The sequence below is a fragment of the Trematomus bernacchii genome, unplaced genomic scaffold (assembly GCF_902827165.1).
Source record: "Trematomus bernacchii unplaced genomic scaffold, fTreBer1.1, whole genome shotgun sequence".
Classification (NCBI taxonomy): domain Eukaryota; kingdom Metazoa; phylum Chordata; class Actinopteri; order Perciformes; family Nototheniidae; genus Trematomus; species Trematomus bernacchii.
The window spans coordinates 19,998,867-20,022,807 of record NW_022987720.1 but is presented as its reverse complement, the minus strand read 5'-3'; the positions used below and the strand labels follow the sequence as shown (position 1 = coordinate 20,022,807).

Sequence of the window (23,941 nt, the reverse complement as noted above, 5' to 3'; positions counted from 1 at the left end):
TGTATTACCTGCTCTTTAAACAAACAACATAATGGCACTTTGCACTTGAGTAGTCATATTTTCACTTAATTTGCAATATTTGCACAATGCACTTTACACATTGCATATTTGCACCATTTGTATCTATTAAAGTGTATTGTATTCCTGAAGATGGATTACGAAATCATTTAACAGTTTTATCATGATTGATTGGGTTATCATCTGGCTTGTGCTGTAGTCGGTATTTGACTCCTCCTGAAAGAGAGTGGAGTCAGAATAGGCTCCAGCTGTTGCCTAATTCCAAACCCAACCCGACAGCCTCCATGAGATAGTAGTTAACTCCCAAAGGTCAGCAAGACAAGTAAAACTCCGCTTCAGCAGTTTATTTAAACTTTGGAGATCAGTGATGCCCAACATCAATAAACAGAAGTTGGCTAAACAAAATTTGTCCTAAAAGAAAATAGAAGTAAGCTAAATGACAAGTCTCTAACCTGAGCAGCTACATCTGAAACAAAAGAAAAAAGGCAAACAAAATGGGCGTCTCACTCTTACTATATTGCTTTTAAATATGCCATTTTTAAGGTGATAACAGAAGCGGAATATTTAAATATTGCAAAAATCACACATTTATCTAATTTTGAACACAACACACTTGCCAGATGGCCTGAACAACACAAAATGTTATGGTGAGGATGTATTAATTAATTTTGAGTTTTTTTGAACATAATTTGAAAATAAATGTATTTTCAAATTATTGAAATTTCAAAGAATATCAACACTATAAATAACATATAGACCATACATGTTTGGGTTGTAGATACACAATATTGACAAAAAGGCTTCCCGACAATCTGAAAAGTTACTATAACTGCAGCTTCCTGTGCTTTTGCTTCTGGTACAGCACTTGGCAGGGGAAGAGGAGAAAACGAATTAAGAAGAACACCAAGGCAGATTGATGTTAGTCAGGAGAACATCTAACTGCTGACAACACTAATTGTCAGGAATAGCCACTTGATAGAGAGGCCAGTTAAGGGATGTTTTGTTGAAGATTTAGCTTTCACTAACAACAAAGTTTTAACGGATGCTTTGCTTCAGAAAATAGAAATAAACAAAAATAACTAATAGAAATGGTGATAAACTTTGGGACCAATCAGTAGGTAGCCTGTTGGTGACATTGAAAAGCATACCTATTATTATGGTCCATTAATTAAAATAACTGCACCCTAGTACTGAAGCTGTTTGGCAGGAAGAGCACACTTTTCACATCATTTCACTCTAGTTTAAAAATAGTCAATAACAAGTTTGGAAAATCATTTGATTATCTAACAATAGAAAATGATGTTATCAAAAACCTAGAGCAGATAGATCCTTCAACAAGAACATGAACAATACAAGTGATTTTTATTGGTTTATTGGAGTGTATACCACATCAAATACATGTATGCATTAAAATAGAAAGAAAAAAAAGTAAGTAACAAGAAACCAGAGAAGCCATCAGATCTCTCTATTTCTCATATATGAATGAAAAACACCAAACACCATTAATTTGCAGTGAGTTTTGTGCTTTCAAATAAGAGAAAACAGATCAAAATCATTCTTTAAGAAGCCTAGTCCAAATCACCCTACAGTAGTGCTGTGATCAATGTTGAGGATTTAATTAATTCATTGAAATTTCAGCCTAAACTAGAATCGGACATAAATCTGCCAAGAACTCCAGTTGCCTGAGCTAAGGTAAAAGCCTGTTGGTTAAAAAATACCAAGATTTAAAGTGTATAGTAAAAGTGTACTGAAAACTGGATTAAAAAGTATTTATGAATGCTTCTGGCCAGTGGCGGATCTAGCTGATTTGGTGCCCTGGGCGGTGCACCTCCCATCGCATTCATTTTACTAATTGCAGTACTACTTTATAAACATCAAAAGTGTTTATTTGATAGAGATAGTTTACCTGCCGCCCCCCCCTCTCTCCCCCATATTGAGGTGACCTGAAATCACCCCCGCCCTTCTTTGAGTATGAGACCTTCCCTCCCAGATGCCTGCTGTGATAAGCGTGGCCGCGCGCCCTTCGACCCACAACACCAACAACAATACACTATATTTAAAAAAAAAATTCACTGCGCTTGTGCTGCCCCCGTCAAAAAGGCGCCCTGGGCAACCGCCATGTCGCCCATATCAATATCCGCCACTGCTTCTGGCAGACAACTAAAATGCTGATGCACACGAAAGCAGGAGTTGGGTCGATTTGCGGGTCGCTATTGACATGGAGATATTACTTGATAGACTGTACAACATAAGGTTATCATCAAACTGCTTTTTTGAATAGGATTTTTAAATGCCTTGAATTAGGGAACTGCTTTATGCTCAAAATAAAAAACACTCAAAGTCAAAAGAGATAAGAACTTAAAAACAATTGTTGAGACCCAATCCAGAGGCCTCGTGTCTTTTATCCTCGGTAGGTTAACAGGCGTCTGCTGTTACTCTCCACTGATCAACCCTGAAATGTAAACCAGAGAGACAAAGAGCGATGTTGTGAAATTGAATATTAATAACAATCACTTGCTAACATCTTATCAACAGTTTGGATCATCAGTTTATAACACCTACCTTTGCACATCATGGACGCACTGTAGCCGCTTGACCCGGTTAATCACTACTACTGTAATAAAAACACTGTTAGTATTTTCAGAAAACAAGTCATAATCCAGACAATATGTATATTTTATATTATGTTTAAATGGAGTTTTACCAAAGAATTGCATCATCATCTGGGCATTCGGTCAGTTCATTGTAGTATTTATTTACCATCTCAAGCTCCACACTTACATCTAAAAAAACAAAAACACAAGTGGATTAATTTAATACACTAATGGAAATGTATCGACTTCTTAATTACAATCAAATGTACAGTATTTTTTTGTGATTTTGTTTTGTTTCCTTTACCTGGGATGGAGTCACCATCTGTTTTGAGTGACAGCTCGATTGATTCTTGCATCGTGCTCTCCAGTTTCTCCAGGATCTCCAACTAAATCAGCATTGAAATATTTATCACTTAACACTGACATTTTTGGACATGTATGTTTGTGTTGCAGTGTTCCTAGTTTAATTTCCCAACATGTTTCAGTGAAGAATTATTTCTGTAAGACGAAATATAAAATGTGACAAACCATCAAGTCTCTCAGCTGTTTCATCATGGCGTCTTTAGCCTGAGCAAACATGACGTTCTTTGAAACATGAACGTGCTTTGCAATAGTTTCCCTCATCTTTTCCAGCGAGCCTTCTCCTCTAATTTCTTTTGCTCCTACATGAAACAGAAACATGTTGACATAAAAATGTTGCAACATAAAAATGTGTAGAAGTGTATTTCTATGTCTGTAATGATCTTCTGACTTACCGTCATAGCATTCTTTCATGGTCTCCTCGATTGTTGTTGTCAGGCTGCTGTAGATAGTTTTCTTTCGCTCACGGATGAGTTTGTTGAGTTTTGTTTTCATTTTTTCTTCCTTAGAGAGAATGTGAAGCAGATATCAACATATTTTAAAATGCATATGTTACAAACAAGGCTCATCTTTCCCTTTATTATTTTTTCTAGATTTTACCTGGAAAATCAGTACATTATTCAAACTGATAGCACGTGTTCACCACTTGGGGCAGGGTCCACTTTACAGCTGCAGTACATTTTTCAAAGCCATTTCCAGTTCACATCGAGTTATTCCAGTACAATGTATATGAATATGTTGACTGATCAAAATGTATTATATTGCTCACCCTTCCACTACAGTCTCTCTGGTCTGGACAAACATATTTGAAAATTGACTAATTTTACCTCTGTCTTGAGAAATGTCAGCTGCAGTTTGACATTTTCGCACTCCTTATTCATCAGCTTCTCTGTGCCAAGTGAAAACGTATTGATGACCCGGTTGAATGGTCCACTGTTTCTTTCATTTCTAAAACATATTAACAAGAGGAAATGCTTGAATCTAACAAGTTTGTATTTCAATAATGTACTGTACATCACAATTTATCCAATACAGCGTTTTATGTATTTATTATGTCATTTCTTACGGGAAGGTCTTCTTAAATTCCTCGTCAATGCTGTCAGTCAAACATGAAGTTAACTTCGTATTGATGTTTATTGATTTCCCTTTTTTTGTTTTATGAATGCCACCATTCTCAACTACACACTTCAATATCTTGTGAAATCCACCTTTCTTTGTCTGAAACAAAACACATTTTGTAAGAGACATATTCATATTAAGAGCAAGCATTTGTCTTGATTTAATTATAACTTAAATACTTACCGGATAAAGGACCGACTTTAAGACTTTTTCACATGAACTTTTTGATTTGTCAACCCCCTCACTGAGGCATTTTTCAAAAGCCATAAGGGTCTCTTTCATGGGTTCCCTGACTTTATCAAGTTCAAGACTCAGCTTTTCTTCAAGTTCTATGGACACAGCCGTCTTTATGTTAGCCTGAAACCATACACAACACATTCATTATTTAAAGCAATACAAACATAATTCAATATGGGACTTTTTTTTCAAGCCCTTACAACAACAAGTACAAAACCCTTTAAAAAGTGTAGCAATGTATCCTCTCTGAAGCAACACTAACTCAGCAAATCCAATACCTTGTTGGCTCCACAGGTTACATTACATGTAAGCAGTCTGTCTTTGACTTACAGGTCCCATGACATGCTTTTCTGGTCTTACCCGTCTCCTTGTGTGTTATGTAGCTTTTTATGCAAACGGTCTGCAAAGTCACAAACCCTCAAAGCACACCCTGTTGCGAGTAAAACTCTAACACAGAAAATACCTGTCTATGCTGCCCCAAAACACCTCGTTGGAGATTTTTTTCTTATTTTTTTTCTTCCTGAGTATAGTGACGTAACAGCTCCTCAAAACCAACACATTCTCACTCCTAACCCGTACTATAGTGACGTTATGTCAGGATCCCTTGGCGTCACTATCAAACGCAGTGGGGGCCCTTTAGCGTCAATGTTCAACTATCAGGGAGTCCAATTGACTTGCATAGAGCTCCCTGAACGTTGGTAATAGACGAGTTGGGATCGCGGAAAAATGCTCTCCGCAGACCCATTCTCTCAGCGTTTATCAACCTTTGTCTTACTCAATATCAAGCCACACTTATTGTTTTTACTTCGGCTGTGAGTGTGTGTGTGTGCTCAGGCTGAGTTCCGTTGTTACACAACATTTTAGTGTATGCAGCTTACTTATTTTCTATGAATGTTATTATTTGCTGTCAATAATAAAGACAATGGAAGATGTTGTTACTTGATCTTACCCCTTCTCTGCTGCTGGCTCCCTGAATCAGAGAGAGAATCCCGCGAGCTCCAGACACATAGTTTAATGTCTCAGAGTGCCATTCATTGAGATCTTGCAGGAATTCCTGCAGTGTGGGAATTTCTGTAAAAAATGTAATATACTTACATTATATTCTTGAATTTACATGTTATACTCAATTAGTATCTCTGCATATTTTTTGGAGGAGATAAAACCATTTTGTCATCCGGGCTCACTTATGGAGACTTGAATCACCTGTTTCATCTGGATCCAGACGTTTCTTTTTCAAGAACTCTTTGGAGCTCACTGTGAAAACCTTGAAACAGTCCTCACCGAATTGGTTCTAAAGAAATAAAGAAGTTTCGATGTAAAAGCAGGTTTGCAGTTTTGGACAATATTAGTGTTTGGTTTTCATTCAATATAACTCACCTTAACCTCTTTTAGTTTGCTGAATTCTGCCTTCACTTGTTTCTTGGCTTGCTTGTTTTGTTTCAGTATCTGAGCACGAACACCAGCTGCTGACCTATATGAAAAGATTTGTATTTAGAGAATTACATAAACTGCATATACATTCCAGGATATCATATCACTACGCATCTCGATCTTGCTTTCAATAACCAGTGATCACATGGAGGAGCTTAATCCAGCATCACAAAGTGTTTGTGAAGCAACAACATTAGGACAGAAATAAATGGCTGAGATGTTGAGGAATCAAGACACACATGCAGACATTTTAGAAACATGGATACTGTTATGATCATGAATAAGCTGGTTTATCATGTTTCAAGTGAACATTATATCCCTGAATACGATCAAAACCAGGATACTAATGTGCCTGTAAACGTAATCAAAGTTTCCATGGTTTATCCTCTTGGCCATCTCCGTCTCAAGCGTCAGTGTCTAAATTGAATGGTACATTTAACTGTGTACTTTTGGCATCTTAAAGTGGACCTATCATGCTATATTTGAAACATATATTGTAGGGCCATACCTATATAAAACATGTCTGTGAAGTTTTTTATTCAAAATACCAAACAGATCATGCATTTTAGCCATGCTTCATTTCGCTCTATTTGCTCTTTTCCAGCCCTGTTTTTGCAAGGGCTGATTCTGATTTTGTGGCAGACTACAGCACCACTTACAGGCCTGGCATATGTACTACAGTGTCTCCAGTGCTTTCGGGGGGTCTCTCATTCCCCTGATAGGTGGAGAGTTGCCCATATAGGCGGAGCACCCCTTTTCTGACATCAGAAAAAATTCTAATAATAATTAGCTCCGTTGCAGCCCCGTTTTTAGAGATTTGGGTATGGAGGAAAAGAGAGAGGGTTGTGTTTTCTGAAACTTGGTGAGTTCCCTGACACACGGGGACACATATTCATGTATAAAAGACGTACAAAAGTGCATTTTGCATGATAGGTCCCCTTTAAACTTACTGATCATCTGAATCTTCAAAATGATCAGACTTGGTGCAGATAAAATGAATTTGCCGACACTCGCCACCATTTCCCATGAGGCTGCAGGATTCTTTCAGGATCTCCCACGGTTCTGTTTCAGAAGCTGCTCGATTTATCTCAGTCACAATCCACACAGTAGAACAACTTCCAACAACCTGGAGGGGAATACAGCAAATAATAATGGTTACATTGTCAGTGTAACCTTCCACAATAATCAGCATTGCATGTGGATAAATCACCTCTTTCCACATCCTGTCTCTGCTCTTGTTACGGTCCCCGTTTCCAGGAAGATCCACAAGTGTGACGTGCTGGAGAAGACGATTGTTCGGCACCCTGACAGTCACACACTTCACCAGTGGCCAATACCACCTCTTCACGTCTTTATCATCTTCCTCTTTTGACTCACTTCGTGTGTATTTGACACATTTTGCAGATAATTCTTTAGCCTAAAATAAATAATAAAACAAGAGGCAATGCAAGGTCATTTATTTTACATGAACAAACTTAAACTTTTAGTTAAAAGATTTAAAAGATTGTGTTAATAATAATTATTACAGCATAACCTTTTTTTAAAGAGTCAATTTGAAACCCTATCACTGAAAACATCAACATCTGAATTAAAGCAAAAAGTAGCAAACCTTAAGTTTATATTTTAGTAATGGGGAACAATTAGGTTGAACATTTTTAACATGATTTAAAATGTAAAGCTGATAGTGCCTTAAAATATCTAGGAGGTTCTTGCAAACAAGTTAGTTACTGGTAGACATTTCTTTTCCTTTGATGCATAAAGTAGGTTTACAGAACATGTACATATCGAATTTACGTTCGCATTGTGTGTTCTGTCGTGAAACTACACCAACCAAGAGTTTGTTTTATGAAATTATACAAGTATTAGTCCTACTTACTGTATCACTTGTCAAAATCTTACTCTTGGAATGGAGAAATTCAGGAATTTCTCTGAAGTATTTTTTATCCATGAGGTTTTCAGGAGATTTGTTTCTCCATTCTTCTCCATACAGCACTGACAGCTTTTCAACACTGTCTTGATCATCTTTGTCTTTTTCCTGATCTTCGTTATCACCAAGGAAATTAAACAAGGTCCACAACTCCTCTTTCCACTCCTAAATTTTTTTTTTTGTATTATGGCATGTTGTTTAGTCAGCATATATATTTATTTGCAGCATCATCATAAAAGTTGAAATATCTCTAAGTTAACAAACATATTTAGCTTATTTTACCTCTTTTTTTATGAACTCAATTTCTGCCTCGTACTTTGAGTTACGCATGTTAGCCTCCACTTTAATCATCACTGAGGTACATGCAATGATTCTTCCAGAGGGCAAGAGATTCTTCACTCCAATGACGGCATTTATCAGAGAGCTCTTTCCAGCGCCCGTTTTACCAAAGACGCCGACCACCTCCCTCTTGTCTGTCTCCAAATTGTTGATGTTATTTCTGTTGTGCAAGAGTTAGAATATGGGTTTTTGATCAAATTAACAAATGCAACAAACACTAAAAGAGTGTGTCAAAATCAAGAAGAAATCCTTCTGCATGTACGAACAGCCTACTTCAGACTCATTTTCTGAGTTTAAAAAATGTGGACTTTCACAAATCACAACAGTGTCCTCACCAGTGGTGTATAATTTCGACAGATTTACTATGGTTTCTGCTCGAAAACACCAATACTTACTTCAGGAACTTGTTGAGCTTGTCATCTTGGTTAGGTAGTTTCTGATGGACACATCTCATGATGTCTTTCACATCAGACAGAATGACTTCTTCTGTAAGAGTAAAAGTAAAGAACTATTCAGCATAGGGCTGTGCGATTATGGCAAAAATCGTAATCACGATTATTTGGGTCAATAATTGATATCACGATTATTAAATACGATTGTTCATTGACTTTGAAAAAATCTATTTATTGAACTTTAAAACAAATACAAATAATAATTTGAACAGTATCTTTTTAACTGTTGATTACCCTGAACGTATAATTCAACTGAAAAACCAATACAAAAATAAATAAAATAAATGATACATTTAAATAAATAATATCAAAATAATAAATACCAATAAACAAGACCAACAAATATTTTGGAGCGCACTTCCCCAAGCTACTAAACATATATAAATATGATAAATACAAATAAATGAGACCAAAATTAATTAGATCAAATATGTTGTAGTGCACTGTCACAACCAAGCAAAGCAAAATAATTGTTTTTTTCGATTATGTTGTTTTCGTAATTGTGGCAGGCCAAAATCGTAATTGCGATTAAAATACGATTAATTGCACAGCCCTAATTCAGCAGGAACCATTAACCAGTATATCCATCAAGATGTATTCTGTTGGGAAAATACTGAATGTACTCTTTCAATATCAGAGTAGCACATGATAATAAAGGCCCAACTGTAACTGTGTACGTAACCGGATGTATGATTACATGAAGCTCATGAGACACTGTGTTGAACATACGATAGCTATGTTCCTACAATTAACATGATGATTCAGCCCCTAGGGAGATAGGCATATGACTGCCATGTGTATTGCTTACGTGGGCCTTAGCTAATCTGAACTAAGCATAGAATAATGCTTTGAACCGGTATCTATGTATCTTGTGACTGTGATACTGTTCGAGGAACTAGTTGTACCATATGCTTATGTGATGACTACTTCCATTCTTGCAAGGATAATAAATACATGTTGGGCTGCACGATATTGGAAAAAACTGACATTGCAATATTTGTTCCCCCTGCGCTATATATTGCAATATGAAAAAAATACAGGAATTGAAGAAAAGACCGTTTTTTTTGTCCGCAAACCATCCTTTCTTGAACTTTAATGCTATATAATTGGTATGTTTTTAACTATATTTAACCAGATGAAGGATTTTATTCACGGACGTCTGGATCTTAAGTTATCAGAGCAACAAGCTGAGCTAGCTCGGTTAGCAGCGCCGAACTGCCTTGGAGAAACACATGAAACTACTTTATTCAGTGTTTTTACCTTTAATCACCGGGTCCGTTTGCTTTGAAGATTTGATTGTGATTGGTGGTTTGCTGTGCATGCAGAGCCTGCATGTCACTCACTCAAGTACCCCTGACATGAGAGCCGCGCAAGTTTTCCTTTTGTAGCAAGCAGCAAAATAATTTGATGTGACTATCGTGCATGCGCATATCGCGATTATCGTCACGACACGATATATCGTGCAGGCCTAATTACATGTATCCTGATATTGAAGCTCAAGCCGGTGACGAGTGATATTCCCAATGAAGCAATTAAGAATACCTGAAAGTATCATCTTCATCATCTATATACTATGGCAAGTATCTTCCAGTTTAAGGCCATTATAACTTAATAAGATGCGTTGCTACATATATGCAAGTTCATTTGCTGAACATTAAACACATTAAACACATTATACGTATTAACCCTAGTTTCTAATATTTTGGAAAGTAATATAAATACCCGTGTATGTTCCATGTATATCCTCACGTGGTCGTTTTCTGGCTGGTGATTGCCCTTGGCTGGACTCACCCTGAAGATCCAACCTCCTCTTTCCTGGTTTTTTATTTTTTGTAAATAACATTTTTATTTGAAAAAATATAAAATGTGTCTCAACATTGTTTAGATAAAGCAGGTTCATTATTGTTTAAAAAATATCAATAAAACTGCGTATCTCACCTTTATCATTTGCTTTGTTGGTCGACGGACAAACCTGAGGATGAACATGAACATTTGAATGAAGCATTGCATTTCCCATTCAAAACTCTATGCGAAATTGAATCTTGAAATTGGCTATCAACTTTTTACTGAATGAACAGCTCTATTAACAAATTAAACGTATCTTAAAATATCGATGCATGAAGGATTGAGTCAAGTTCCATGATTACAAGCATGGTCAATTTATTAAAGTAATTATTACCTGAGCAAAAACAGCTTCCTCATCAAACTCCCATTTACACTGCAAATAAAAGTGATACTTTTAATGGCCATGTAAAAGGTTGAACAGACATTGACAATATAATATGTATGATTCAAATAAATGTCTAAGTTGATACATAAGTTAATTAAACTGCATTCAACTAACTTGAACAGAAGATTCAGATGTTTCCGGATCTGTTGTGTTTTGTTCCTCCTAGTTAGAAAAGAAAATACTCTCAATTAAGTAATGAAATGTTTCGTAAAGGCTATGTCAATGATATATTTGAATCCTTTGTCTTTAGGCGTCATTAAAGCTTTTAACAGAGTGTATCCACATAAAGTGAGACCAATGAGACCATCAGAGTATTTGTGTAACAGTGTATACATTACCAATAACAACTTGAGTCTTTTCTTGAATTTTAGTCTGGTTCCAACAATGGGGATCAACTCAGCAATTGTTTGATCATCCAGTTCATAAAGAGCTTCCCTGTCAATGTGTTGCTCTGTAATAAAAAAACAAAAATAATTCATGGGAAAAAGAACAAAAAAACACAATTTCAAATGTTTAGAGTGACAAATAAAAAATGTTTTTAATAAGAATGACAGCCTCCGAGTGCATCGCCTGGATCTCTGTGCTGAATTTATAATGGCTTTTGTCGATAATCTGTTTGTAAGCCTCAGTAAAGCCAATAACATTGTCAAGGACAGTTCACACCCCGGCTTTCACCTGTTCGACCTGCTGCCATCCGGGAGGCGCTACAGGTGTATAATATCAAAAACAAACAGACTCAAAGACAGTTTTTTCCCAAGAGCCATCATTGCACTAAACTCCTGAATTCATACCCTTTAATCATCCTCCATGTGCAATAAACGTGACTGTGTATATATATATATATATATATATATATACATATATATCATTATTATAAATACATACCTATTATTATTTATTACATTTTATTTTTTATACCCCATGAAATAATTACTGCACTTTATTCTTTATTCTTACCTAAGTAGCCTATGTATGCTGCGTGTATTTGTTGTTGTATGTTGTGATGTTTTTGTTTTGATGGCACATTTTAAAAGGGAGAAGCTTTTCCTTCTTTCATTGTACATGTATAATGACATTAAATTATTCTATTCTATTCTAAACCACACGATGCTACAGAACATCATTACTTTGAATGTAATTATATTTCGATTAAAGGGGACCTATCATGCAAAATGCACTTTTGTACGTCTTTTATACATAATGTGTCCCCGGTGTTCCAGGGAACTCACGAAGTGTCAGAAAACACAACCCTCTCTATTTTCCTACATACCCAAATCTCTAAAAAAGGGGCTGCAACGGATCTGATAAAAACTGATCCAGATTTGAACACCGTCCTGACGTCAGGACGGTGGCGCTACGGCTATTGGGCCAACTCTCCACTTATCAGGGGAATGCGGGGTTGGGCCATGGCCGGCCATTGCCGCTCGAAAGCGCTGGAGACGCTGTAGTACATATGCCAGGCCTGTAAGTGGCGCTGTAGTCTGCCACAAAAGCAGCGAAGACTTCCCGCGCATGGTTGCCATGGTTCCCCTTCTGTTTATTCTCCGCTGTGGCTTTTTTTCTCCCTCCCCGAGGCAAGCGTTTGCTCCTCCTGCTGCTGTAATTCAATGCAATCCCTCCCCGTCGAGGCAAGCACTGTAATTCTCTCCGGTTAGTCCACCAGCAGATGACAAACACCCACCTCTCCGCCTCTTCCAAGGAACGAGGGGACCGTGCGGCAGAGTTTCAGTTAGGTTTTCTTTCGCCGGTCAAGATGTCCGTTAAAGTTTAAATCTTCCGGACAAAATTTGAAAAGTGCCGGTCAAAGGTCTTCTTTGTTATTTATTGAGCTTTAAAACAAATGAATAACGACTCTATATAATAAAACACGGAGATCTTTTTTTCTCCCCCTCTTGACTTGATCAGAGCACGTCTCCCCTCTCCTGCAGGGGGGCGTGGTCAGCTGCAGCTCACAGAGATCAGCCCCGTAGACAGCAAACAGCACATAGAGCGAAATGAGGCATGGCTAAAATGCATGATCTGTTTGGTATTTTGAAAACAGAAACGTATAAATATACATTATATAGGTATGGCCCTACAATATATCATTTAAATATAGCATGATAGGTCCACTTTAACTAAAATGTGCAAAATCTCAAAATATTCAAAACAATAATCAACAAAAAAAATAATAAAGAAAATGATTTTGATGATCAATCTATACGACATAACACAGATAATGGTATATAATATCATAGAGATTCAATGCATAATATTTGTATAATATTTTGTATATTTATATTTTTGCCCAACAAAAAGCAAAGTAATACTTTACCTTTAAATGTTTGTATCAATTCGCTGAGATCCCATTGAGTTAATTTGTTGAGAACAAAATCATCCATGATTAAGAATAGCAACTGGAAAGTAAACACACACAGTTTAAAATCAACAAAATACCTTTTGTGATAGTTATGATCAATAAAAAGAAAAGAAAAATGGGTTATATAAAGTGATAATGGCTGCCTAATGAAAGTGTTAATATGAAGCATGTAGGAAACATATGTCAGAACACAAGATAAGCAAAAATAAATGTTTTAGCACAAGATCCGCTTAAACCAGAGTGTACTGTATAATATAAAGTTATGCAACACCCATCACACCCAATCCGTGTATCTACGGTCCATTTGTTTTTCTTTATTAAACAAGTAAACGGAAGAGCGTCTGCGAGGCGATTTTGCATTTTACCTTACTAAATGGTCAAATGGTCCTTGCAGCGAGGGGCGGGGCAAAACTCACGGAAGTGATTGGTAGGCGTTGGACTGGAAGTACCGGAGACCATAAACCAGGGGTGTCAAACTCAATTTCATCACGGGCCACATCAGCATTATGGTTGCACTCAAAGGGCCGGTTGTAACTTTAAGACTATATCATTAATTAATATAACTTTATAATTAACTACGTCTGAAAGCAGAAGTCTAGAGCAAATAATTGCAAGTCTCTTCAGTAAGAATGTCACAATATGATTTTAAAAGAAAAGCCACATTCTGGAAAAACATTGATTGTGACATTTTGAAAAAGAGAAGTGACATTTTGAAAAAAAAATCTATTTATGAGAAAAAGGCTAATTCTAAGAAAAAAGGCATATTTGGACAAAAAAAGTCAAATTCTGAGAAAAAGTCAAATTTGAGATGCATTGTGGGACATGTTGTTTATGGGCAACGTGCTTCTGTAAAGTAGCATGTAACCGTATAATAAACATATTATATTCTTTGCAAGCTCTTGTGGGGCCACATAAAATGAAGTCGCGGGCCGGATTTGGTCCCCGGGCCTTGAGTTTGACACCCCTGCCATAAACGGTTTTGAAAACTTCAGATCAGAATCAAGATTGTTGCCGAAAGTCCCCACGGAGAATAACTTTGCGGTAGAACTATTCTTTATACATCCATGGGTACAACTTCAGATAAAAATGAACACATAATGAAATATGACCCCCGGTTTGATGATTGACACGTCACAGAACAATGGGAGCTATCTACCCTACCCACAATTTAAAGTAAGTCACACAGACTCTCTCCTCTTTGCTCTTCTCTCTGTGTGGAGCAGCAAGTTCAGCTGTCAGAACAAAGTGAAAAACAAACAATGGCATCAAATATTATTAATACATCGGGTAGTAATAGATTTATTTATTTTCTTCTCAGAGTGTACCAGAATGCGTAGTTTATATGTTAGTATTTCTAAAAATCTCAGCATTTGTGTACAGTTTATGTACAGTTCAGCTTTGATTCCATCATCTCATTAAACCTTATTTAAAAGCATTCTTTTAGTTCTGTGAAGGGATATAAGGGATATATGCACTACTTCACTTTAATTAATAATGTATGCTGAAAAGCGTATATTACAGCACGACTTTTTGTTGCATAGATTTGAGTGGTTCAACATGTTGGGTCGCGATTTATTGACAAAGGAAAAAGTGGGTCCCGAGCATGGATGTATAATAAGAACTGGATACAGCGTTGGAGGCGGGGCCTCATTCATTCCTATGTGAGTTGCTCATTCGCGCATGATGATAAAATGGCCCAACTTTTGAGAGAGCGAAACGTCACAGATTACCCGGCATGCCTGAGAAGTACCCGTATGTGCGCTCATAGCGCATGCGCAACTTTAACCATGGTTGCGGTCGAATAGTCCATTTAGCTTAGGAACCTTCCTAACGGAGTGAAATGACCCGGAAGTCCCTCAGTGGCAGCCATGATAAGTGCCGTTCGAATTCTCGAAATGAAAGGAAAGGAGGTTTCAAACTTCCTTTATAACCTCCTTTAGCTTAGGAACCACTGGACCTCCCTAACCTAAAGGAGAGGAGAAAATGCTGCCCCACAATGCCTTGCGGCCGCCGCATTTGCCATCACACAACAGTCGGCCGTTCACGGAAACAACCGATTATGAACGAGAAATGATATCATGAAAGTTACGGTGCTTATTAAGCATTTTAAAACGTATGTGGTAACTTGCCAAAAGTGCTTTGTTTTGAACGTTCATCAGTATTATAATCAAAAAGAGAAATATGAACGTTAGTTTTTACTGAAATGATCAAATAAAGTCAACATGTCACAGTCTTTACTGAGCTGTGTGGGGTTTGTTCAACTTTTAAAAGATGTTTGAATGGTGATATACACAGTGACAGATGTTAAGGACTAACATTTATAATAAATACATTTGTATTGATTTTAAGATCTTTTCATACAGTCATACGTATTGGGATCATTTGTATTAATGTGGACCGGAGGGAGAGGGTGATGAGCATAAGTTTCACTTTCCTTTTTTATTTCAATTCCAACTTTGGTCATGAAGAATATGTTTCTCTGTTGTCCCCGTTCATAAAGCATAAAACAACAGCATCAGAGCACGGTGCAGAGTCTCTGAGTTTACAGTAGTCCAGCGACGTGCAGTCAGTGGAGGCAGGGGAGGCAGAGCCTCACCTGTCATACTCCAATGTAACGGAAAAACAACTAAAGAAAAACGAAATAGTAATAATAATAAAATGTCTCCACTGATCTGTGTTGTAAGTGTGATTTATGTATGATTCTAATCGCTTTTTATAGTCAAAATCAGCAAATTTGCCGAGCTCCGCTACGGGAGCGATGACAAGTGAGGCAGGGGCGTGCTCTGCCTCTCGTAAGCCCACAGTAACTTGCTGGAGCGCGGGCACTAATGTAGCGCGGGCACTTATTTTGTGAGCGCGCTCAAGCCATTTACTGTGGGGTAAGGTGAGGCACAGATGAGATCTGCCTCACCTCAGAATGCGTCACCCCACAGAAACTGGCTGGAAAGCGGGCCCTAAGCGCATGCCTGTTACCATCTCACTGTAGGTCACCAATGTAATGTATGCATACATGCCAACCTTTCCAAATCCAAAAGAGGTAGGTTTGCGCGCGGCAAATGTGCACGCCCAAATTAGGTAATCAGAACCCCAGTAATTACATGTATAAACCATGTATTTAACATATATTGCATCATTTTATGCATTTTTCAGAAAAAGTGGTAGTTTGGTAAACACTAAACAGTGACATCAACGACATGTTTGGTCTGTAAAATGCCCGAAAAGTAAAAGAATGGGAGATAAATATCCCAAAGTCTCCACATTTTATTATATTTTTAATGTGTTTCTGGTCCTCTTTCAGTTGCATTGTTGGAGAAGCCTGTGACATAAGATTTTCAACGACATAATTACTCTGTAGCTATGTTAGTTTGACAATAAAGAACCTTGAACCTTGAACCTTGACAGTGTAGATCAGGGGTGCCCAACCTTTTTTGAACCGAGAGCTACTTTTAAAGTTGCCAGTCTGCCGAGATCTACCAGTCCAAATAGAGAGGTGTAGCCATTACTGACAGCCTACTACCAGGTAAATACACACTTCTACTTGTATAAAACTGACCTTTGTACGATTAATACTTCATAAAATACTGCAGATCCTTTATCTTACCTCTTTCTAATCTACACACATACAAGTATTTAACTGAAGTTACACAACAGTGTTGTTGATACAGAGTTGGGAGTTTATTCACACGTCACAAACTACAGTGGGTAATGTTTTCAAGAAACATTGAACAGTGCTGCCACATATGATACAGGAAAAAAAGAAAAGACTGAACCCTTTCTTTGCCATTATATAAAAATAGTGTTGCTACAAAAGTATAAATTAGTTTTACTAATAAGACAACTCAGATCTGAAGCTACACAGGAATCTGCTGCCAAAGTGCAATAAAAAAGACAAAATTAATAGAATCAAACCCTTTTCTTTTTTTTGCATTTTAGTAGAGTATAAAAAGAAATGCCTTTAAAATAGGATGCAAGCAACACTAGTTTCTGAATTGATAATAGACTATAATCAATTTAAACAGAACAGATCTTAAAGTTTGCATTCTTATACCATTTTGTACAATAATTATAATGAATAAGTTCAAACAAACTAAAACTTACAGCTGATTAATAACGGTATCTAACTTGAGTTTTTATTATATCAAAAACCTGTTGAAATGCTACTGTTATTTTTACTGTCCCCAAAAAGCGCGTCGGCAGCCTCCAGGAATGCTTCTTTCACAACTTTGCCGTCTTTGAAAGACTTCATGTGTTTTGCAAGAACGTGACTGACACGATAAGATGCTATGGTAGCAGCCTTGCTCTTGTTGTTGGGCCTGGTGAAAATGGACTGCTGTGCATTTAGCTGTCCTTTCAGGTCCCTCACCTTTTGGGAGCGTAGGGCAGAATTAGGAGGGAATTCCGTCTCGTAGCGTTTGTGCACTGTTTTGAAATGCCGCTCCTAAATTACCCTTCTTCGATAAAGCCACGCTCGCATTGCAGATGAGACAGATGGACTTTGAATTGGAATAGATACAAAAATAATCATCCTCCCCACTCGGAGTGAAAATTATATATTTTGGGCTCTTTTGCTTCTGCCATAATTGTGGTCTTGTGTGTGCGGAGTGGACTGCACACAGCAAACTAGTGCCCACTGCCCACTGCCTACTAGTGATGTGTCGGTCGCGAACGAGCCGATTCTTTTGAACGGCTCTTTGGTACGAACGAGGGGAACCGAGTCGTACTTGGTGAGAGCCGTTCTTCTTATCGTTCAATCAAAGTTGGTCCGCACTCACTGCCTGCCAAAATTCACTCGCCTTTTAAAAAGCTTGATTTTGTTCCCCAAACGTATTCTGTGAAGACCCGCCCCTACTCTGATTGGTAGGTTTCAGCACGAGGAGTTAGGTGGGGTGGGTCTTAACGGAATACGTGAGAGAGAAGTCATAACAAGTGGTACTGGACAGATAGACGACGTGTTTTTCGGATGGAAAATGAGCCAAATGCGAAAACGCAGCAGCATTTGGATGCACTTCAACCAAAACCCAGGCAGTGATAAAGAGCACCATTTGTAAAGGCAAAATATCCTTTAAAGCAGGGTCAACAAATAATCTCCATCGCCACTTAAAAACACACTACTAATATTAAGAGTTGCGTGAATTTCATTCAAGGCAAGGCAACTTTATTTACTTAACACATGCAGAGGGTACATTGAAAGTACATTCCCTGACATGAATGACATGGATATGGCGCCACCTTGTGTCATGTTTACAATGCAGATTATTGACATTAGGTCTGGCAATGCAGTCAATCATTATCCTGGTGATTATTTCGCAGATAAACCTAGTAACCCCGCCCCCTTTTTAAAAAAACGGCTCTTTTGAACGGCTCTTTTGAACGGCTCTTTGAAAGGAACGGAGCCATAAGATCCGGCTCCCTTCAAAGAGCCATAATTCCCATCACTACTGCCTACCAGCCACGCCCCGATACATGGGGTCACACCTAACACACTTAGCTATTTTATCTACTTCTGGAACAAGCTACACTAGTTATAAATATGTTTATTCTTCACTGTCGGCCTCACACATTACTGGATCAGCGAGCTGCATGAGACGATACTGACGGGCTGTCAGGAGAGGGAGAGAGGGGGAGAGAGAGAGAGGGAGAGAGGGGGAGAGAGGGGGGGAGAGAGAGGGAGAGAGGGGGAGAGAGGGGGGAGAGAGAGAGGGAGAGAGAGGAAAAGAGAGCGCTTGCTCATTTCTCCCGTGGTATTATCCAAAGTGAATGTAAACTTGAATAATATACATAATTTGAATGTAATAATTAAGTTGATTGTTGTTTGTGGAAGCTCCAGTGAGTGAGCCCCATTAACTGAGTTTTAAACATCACTTTAAATGGAAGATTTAAAGTGATGTTTAAATCTTCCATTTAGGCCCCGCCCACTCAATCGGATCGGCGATCGGTATCGGCAGATACTGATTCCGGCGATCGGCGATCGGACCCAAAATTGGCGATCGGAGCATCCCTAGTCAAAAGCGGTAGACTACCGCCCAAATCGGTAGGGTTGGCAGGTATGATGTATGTAGATCCCTTTATTACATTTATCCTCGCCATCCATAGTCTCTAAATAACTTATTTCACGTATATATGATATTTAGGCTCGCTGCTCTCAACGGCAATGAAAATGCACCAGGGGAGGCAGCCATAACCTCTGCCGCACTGAAGGGGGCGCACGTGAGCCCACAGGTTCTTGTTGCTACTGTAATTCTACGCAGAGACGGTAGACGTAACAACAAACTAGACTTTTGAAACTACAGGAAGATAAGGAGGACTTTTACAAAAAAGTAATAGAGATTGTTGTCCAGAAGGATAGCATGGACTTCATCTTCAAGTCAAGGTAAGACCACATTTGTAATGAAAATGGGATCTTACTAAGAAAGAACAATCCAATATTTAGATTGTGGGTATCCTTTTGTTGAACGGTCTGTTTAAAATGAATCGAAGCATCAGACTAAAAAAGCTTTTGAAAATAACCGAATATTTCGATTAAGGTCAAAATATAATATTTGTAAATCTGACTCAGTGCCTCACCAGCCATGAACCTCACCGCACGTCACTGCAGTAGTCCCTCGTTCTTATTAAACATCCCTGTTGTAGTCCGCTGTATAGAAAACTGTAGTTTCCAGTTTCCCCACAGCACCCCACATTTATGACCTCCGCTGGCGCATCATAAACACGTCGGATAGTGAAAGTGCAGTCGGATTCTCTAAAGTACCGCAGTCTCTTCTCCTAAATCCTTTTGAATTCTCCTATCCACTATCCCTTAACCCCGTGACGTTTCACTCAGAGGTTAAGGAATAGACGATAGGGTTAGAATTTAGGAGCTGATTTTTTGACTATTCGACCGCAACCCATGCCCCCCAAAATGCTCGTTCACATCAAGCACGTCAATTTGCGTACACGTAACAGCACCGCACGTTCATGACAGCATGGTAATGGTTTGTTATTATGATAAATTTGATATTAACGAGGCGGCAGTTAGCAGCTAGCGGTTAGCTAGTAATTATGCTAATTTACACATCAATCGTTATGTACTTTTATATTACGCTGTAACAGGATCTAGTGATATCCAAGCAACAGAGCTTCATTTAGCATGAAAGAATTATTACACTGTATATATATATATATATATATATATATATATATATATATATATATATATATATATATATACAGTGCAATAAGCTTCTTAGTGCAATAAGAAGCTACAGGGACGTTAATCTACGTCGGTAATATTAACTTTATTTAATACAACATTTACGGTACAAGATTTAATCATACAGCCCATCAGTGGCGGCTGGTGGAAAATATTTTAGGTGGGGCTGTGGAAATGGTGATCAAACAATACTAGAGGGGTCCGGGGGGATGCTCCCCCGGTAATTTTTTTTGAGAAAAGACCCCTTAAATCATGACTTCTGGTGATGTTAGAGGGGGGGAGAAGGACAATTTGAGGCTTAAAAATATGAGAAGACTGATCAATACCTCCATAACTTCAGTGTGGTTAGCTATGAATCTTCCAAAACTTCCAAACACCTTGTCCTGGACATAGTTTCTACAGCATAAACTGTGCAACAGTACAGTAGGCCCACACAAACTGCAGAACACCGGGGCTTTGGGAACACTGATTTAATTCCCATTTAACCTGTTAAGGGGCTTTTTTTCCCCCGTTTTTTTTCTCACGAAACTGTGTCTCAGGGCTTCTTAAAATGTAATAAACTATTCATGTGTCGTACTCAGAGGAAACGCATCTAACTGATGATATGAACCATGTTTACCGAAACAAAACACAAGTCTCACAAGAAGCGTCTAAATGAGCCCTGAGCGAAAAAATGCTAACGCACTCTAGGTATAAATCAATCGATATACTTATTGGATATGCACAAACAAGTTTACAAACTGAGATTCCACATATTCTAGAAATATAAGTATCATCACTGAGCGATCAGAACTCGCGACAGCGGAAGCAAATACAGACATCACACGACGTAGCTTTAGGTAGCAAAACATGGAGATATGCTCACCTTTTGCAGAATAACAATTCTGATCAAAAACGCAGCTGAAGGTTAATCCATAAATTAATCCAATGTGTCTGTCACTTTGAAAAATGATTGATGATCCATAATTCCATTTTTATGTCAAAAACTGAGTTTTCATTAGCTGCTAAATGGTAGCTTCCAGAGTGTATGACAGCTTCCTGTTTTGTCTCCTTGGATACGAGTCCAAACAACTCACAGACTGCACCGGGCGCTCACGTAGGAGCCCTGTGACCATCATATTTGACGACGCTGATTGGCTGAAATTATGTTTTCGCGGCATAGTTTACACGTTACAGATAGCAACAGTCAGCTGCTAGTGGCTGCTGCTGCACTGGTTGAGGGCTCCTCTCTTAGCGCCCAGACGAGAGAAGGTACACGGGCAAGGCCAGGCAGGAAACATGTGACTTATCAGTAACTTTAGACATCGTAACACAATTTTAAATGATATTTTATTGTAGATTATACATTTTACTGATACCAATTATATAATATTTACCTTGTTCATTAAAAATAAAAATAAAAATATATATGTTTTTTAAAATATATTTTTTATTTTTATTTTTATTTTTTAATATGGGAAGAGGTGGGGCGGCGCCCCTAGCGCCCCTATGGACCGGCCGCCACTGCAGCCCATGTAGTATAATATTTTACAAATGATGAATTACAGCAAACATGTGCAATATATTCATTATTACAGCTCCGTGGGCTGGCAGTAAGGCGATATGGGTCCGTTCTTATTGTGCATCCATGGGTAAAAATAAACGCATGTAGTGCTGCTGCTGAACACGTAACATGAACGTGCCGGGCGGCGCGGTCCCGTGGGTTAGATGCGCGTTCATAATGCAGAGGGAAATAACTCGCAGAATAACGTTATTAGCACATTTTTACAACTTGAGGAACGAATGTTTTTAATAAGGGCTATACAAGTGTTCATACTGGGTAGTTTATTTAGTTTAAAAAAAATTATCCAACGATTTACAGACCACTCTTTCCCCATGTAAGTCAATGGGAAAAAGTGTTTCCGGGCCTGGCAACCAAAAGGAAGTGTTGTACCGCCGTTTGGCCAGCACGAATATTTTCATCTGAGTCCGGCGCACTTCCTGGGGGCTTGGTCCCGAGGCCTGACCAGTTGAGAACCACTGCATTCGACCATGGTAAAAAGCAAAACAAATACAAAAAGGCCTCGCAGACGCTCTTCCGTTTACTTGTTCAATAAAGAAAAACAATTGGACCGTAGATACACGGATTACACCCAATGACTCGAGTCTCATCGACATACTGGTTTACAACGATGAGGCACGCATTCAAATCGATGTTGTTTTGTTTTTCACAGTAACGTCCTTTAGATGTTCGAACGGGCAATAAGAGTCACTCGATCATCTTTCTTTATTTCATTTGTAACTTTATAATACCAGGATGTCCCGTTGAGATCAATGTGTTTTTTCAAGAGCCCGAGACCAAGGTAGCAACCACACAAGAAGAAAATGACATACAAAAGACTATGAATCGTTCTAAAGCTTACCCGTAGCGTGACGCCTGTAGGTATGCAGCCAAAATCAGGTTAACGGAGTCTCTCTCTCATTATCTCAATAACCGCCTAACACAACCAGGAAAACGAAACTTAAGTCTCTTGTTTCCTCTCTATGAGGCGCGAAACGTTACTCCTCCCACACTACATTAATCACGGCATATTTATGTATGTATTGCTCTTTAAATGCAATTTGAATTGCATTTGTGTCTGAAATGTAAACCCCTGCCATTATCCTAATCCCTGTTAAAGTTGTCATTTTTCTAATCATTTAAAGTCTTACCTCTTAAGGTAGAATTAAGACATTAAGAATGTGATGTCTCTTTAGTCGAACTGCTCGGCTTTTGTATTACCTGCTTTTGTATAAAAAGCAACATAAAGGCACTTTGCACTTTAGTCATAGTCTCACTTGATTGCCAATATTTGCACAATGCACTTTACACACTGGATATTTGCACAATTGTATTTTTGAATGTGTATCTTATTATTGAAGATAGTTTTTTGAACACTAGCCTATTAACAGTTATACATTTTTGCTTTGTTACATAAGAGTATATTTAATGGAGATTGATTATCCTTATATGCCTTTGGCTGAGTAGGGTATTTTAAAATTGTTATTCATGTACACAAAGTTTATTGTGAGTAGCTTAAAATGTGTTTCAATATTATATTATCCTGCTTATAAAACACTTTCAAATTCATTTCAGAATATACAGTCTGGCACACATTGTGTGATTCTTAAATGCAAATGATTAAGATTTACACCAGATAAGAACATATTTACTAGACAGGCTTGACCAAAGGGCAATTTCAGTAATCAGTTTAATATATGGTTCAAAAGGTAGAGAGGTAATTGTTTTACCACAACTTTATCAATAACTTATCAGGTTGTATCTCCCTTTTTGCTCTCCAATCATATAGTTTGAAAACCTTTCTTTTGTTGAAGGATAGAAAAAAGCTAAAAAAAAGAAAAAATCTCTATAAACATTGTGGATGAATTCAAATGTACACGCTGTAGATTTGAATGTATATTTACCCAGCAACAAACATGCCCTTCTCAACATATGAAACATGAGTGCTAACATGTTTTACTGCACCGCAGAGCTAATAAAATAGCTTCAGCGAGATAAATTCAAATTTACAAGCTGTAGATTTGAATGTAATTACCTAGCAAAAGACACACCCTTGTCACCATCTGAAACATGAGTGCCAACATGTTTTATTGTAAGGCTGGGAACCACAAAAATCTGAAAAGTTACTTTAAGTGCAGGTAAACTA

The 23,941-nt window shown here is 38.0% G+C and overlaps 1 protein-coding gene across 9 annotated transcripts in view; it reads right to left on the bottom strand.

Annotated features, from left to right (window-relative positions):
* The window catches only part of LOC117492594 (nuclear GTPase SLIP-GC-like), a 37,310-nt gene extending 14,549 nt beyond the window's left edge, over positions 1-22,761 (bottom strand). For 2 of the 9 annotated variants that reach the window (XM_034142934.1, XM_034142936.1), the window contains exons 1-22: positions 22,658-22,761; positions 13,022-13,103; positions 11,046-11,158; positions 10,822-10,869; positions 10,657-10,695; positions 10,416-10,449; positions 10,200-10,292; positions 8,421-8,511; positions 7,969-8,185; positions 7,636-7,851; positions 6,970-7,176; positions 6,710-6,885; positions 5,706-5,799; positions 5,532-5,619; positions 5,278-5,399; positions 4,275-4,454; positions 4,039-4,190; positions 3,800-3,920; positions 3,368-3,476; positions 3,141-3,274; positions 2,917-2,998; positions 2,723-2,801 (exon numbers count right to left, since the gene is read on the bottom strand). In XM_034142934.1, coding sequence (XP_033998825.1) covers positions 2,723-2,801; positions 2,917-2,998; positions 3,141-3,274; positions 3,368-3,476; positions 3,800-3,920; positions 4,039-4,190; positions 4,275-4,454; positions 5,278-5,399; positions 5,532-5,619; positions 5,706-5,799; positions 6,710-6,885; positions 6,970-7,176; positions 7,636-7,851; positions 7,969-8,185; positions 8,421-8,511; positions 10,200-10,292; positions 10,416-10,449; positions 10,657-10,695; positions 10,822-10,869; positions 11,046-11,158; positions 13,022-13,088 — 2,462 coding nt within the window. In that variant the 5' untranslated portion in view covers positions 13,089-13,103; positions 22,658-22,761. Of the gene's footprint in view, positions 1-1,374; positions 2,471-2,580; positions 2,633-2,722; positions 2,802-2,916; positions 2,999-3,140; positions 3,275-3,367; positions 3,477-3,799; positions 3,921-4,038; positions 4,191-4,274; positions 4,455-5,277; positions 5,400-5,531; positions 5,620-5,705; positions 5,800-6,709; positions 6,886-6,969; positions 7,177-7,635; positions 7,852-7,968; positions 8,186-8,420; positions 8,512-10,199; positions 10,293-10,415; positions 10,450-10,656; positions 10,696-10,821; positions 10,870-11,045; positions 11,159-13,021; positions 13,104-22,657 lie in introns of those variants that run through there. The other 7 variants (XM_034142938.1, XM_034142940.1, XM_034142941.1 and 4 more) reach the window with 7 other exon arrangements.
* Positions 22,762-23,941: the final 1,180 nt, after the last annotated feature.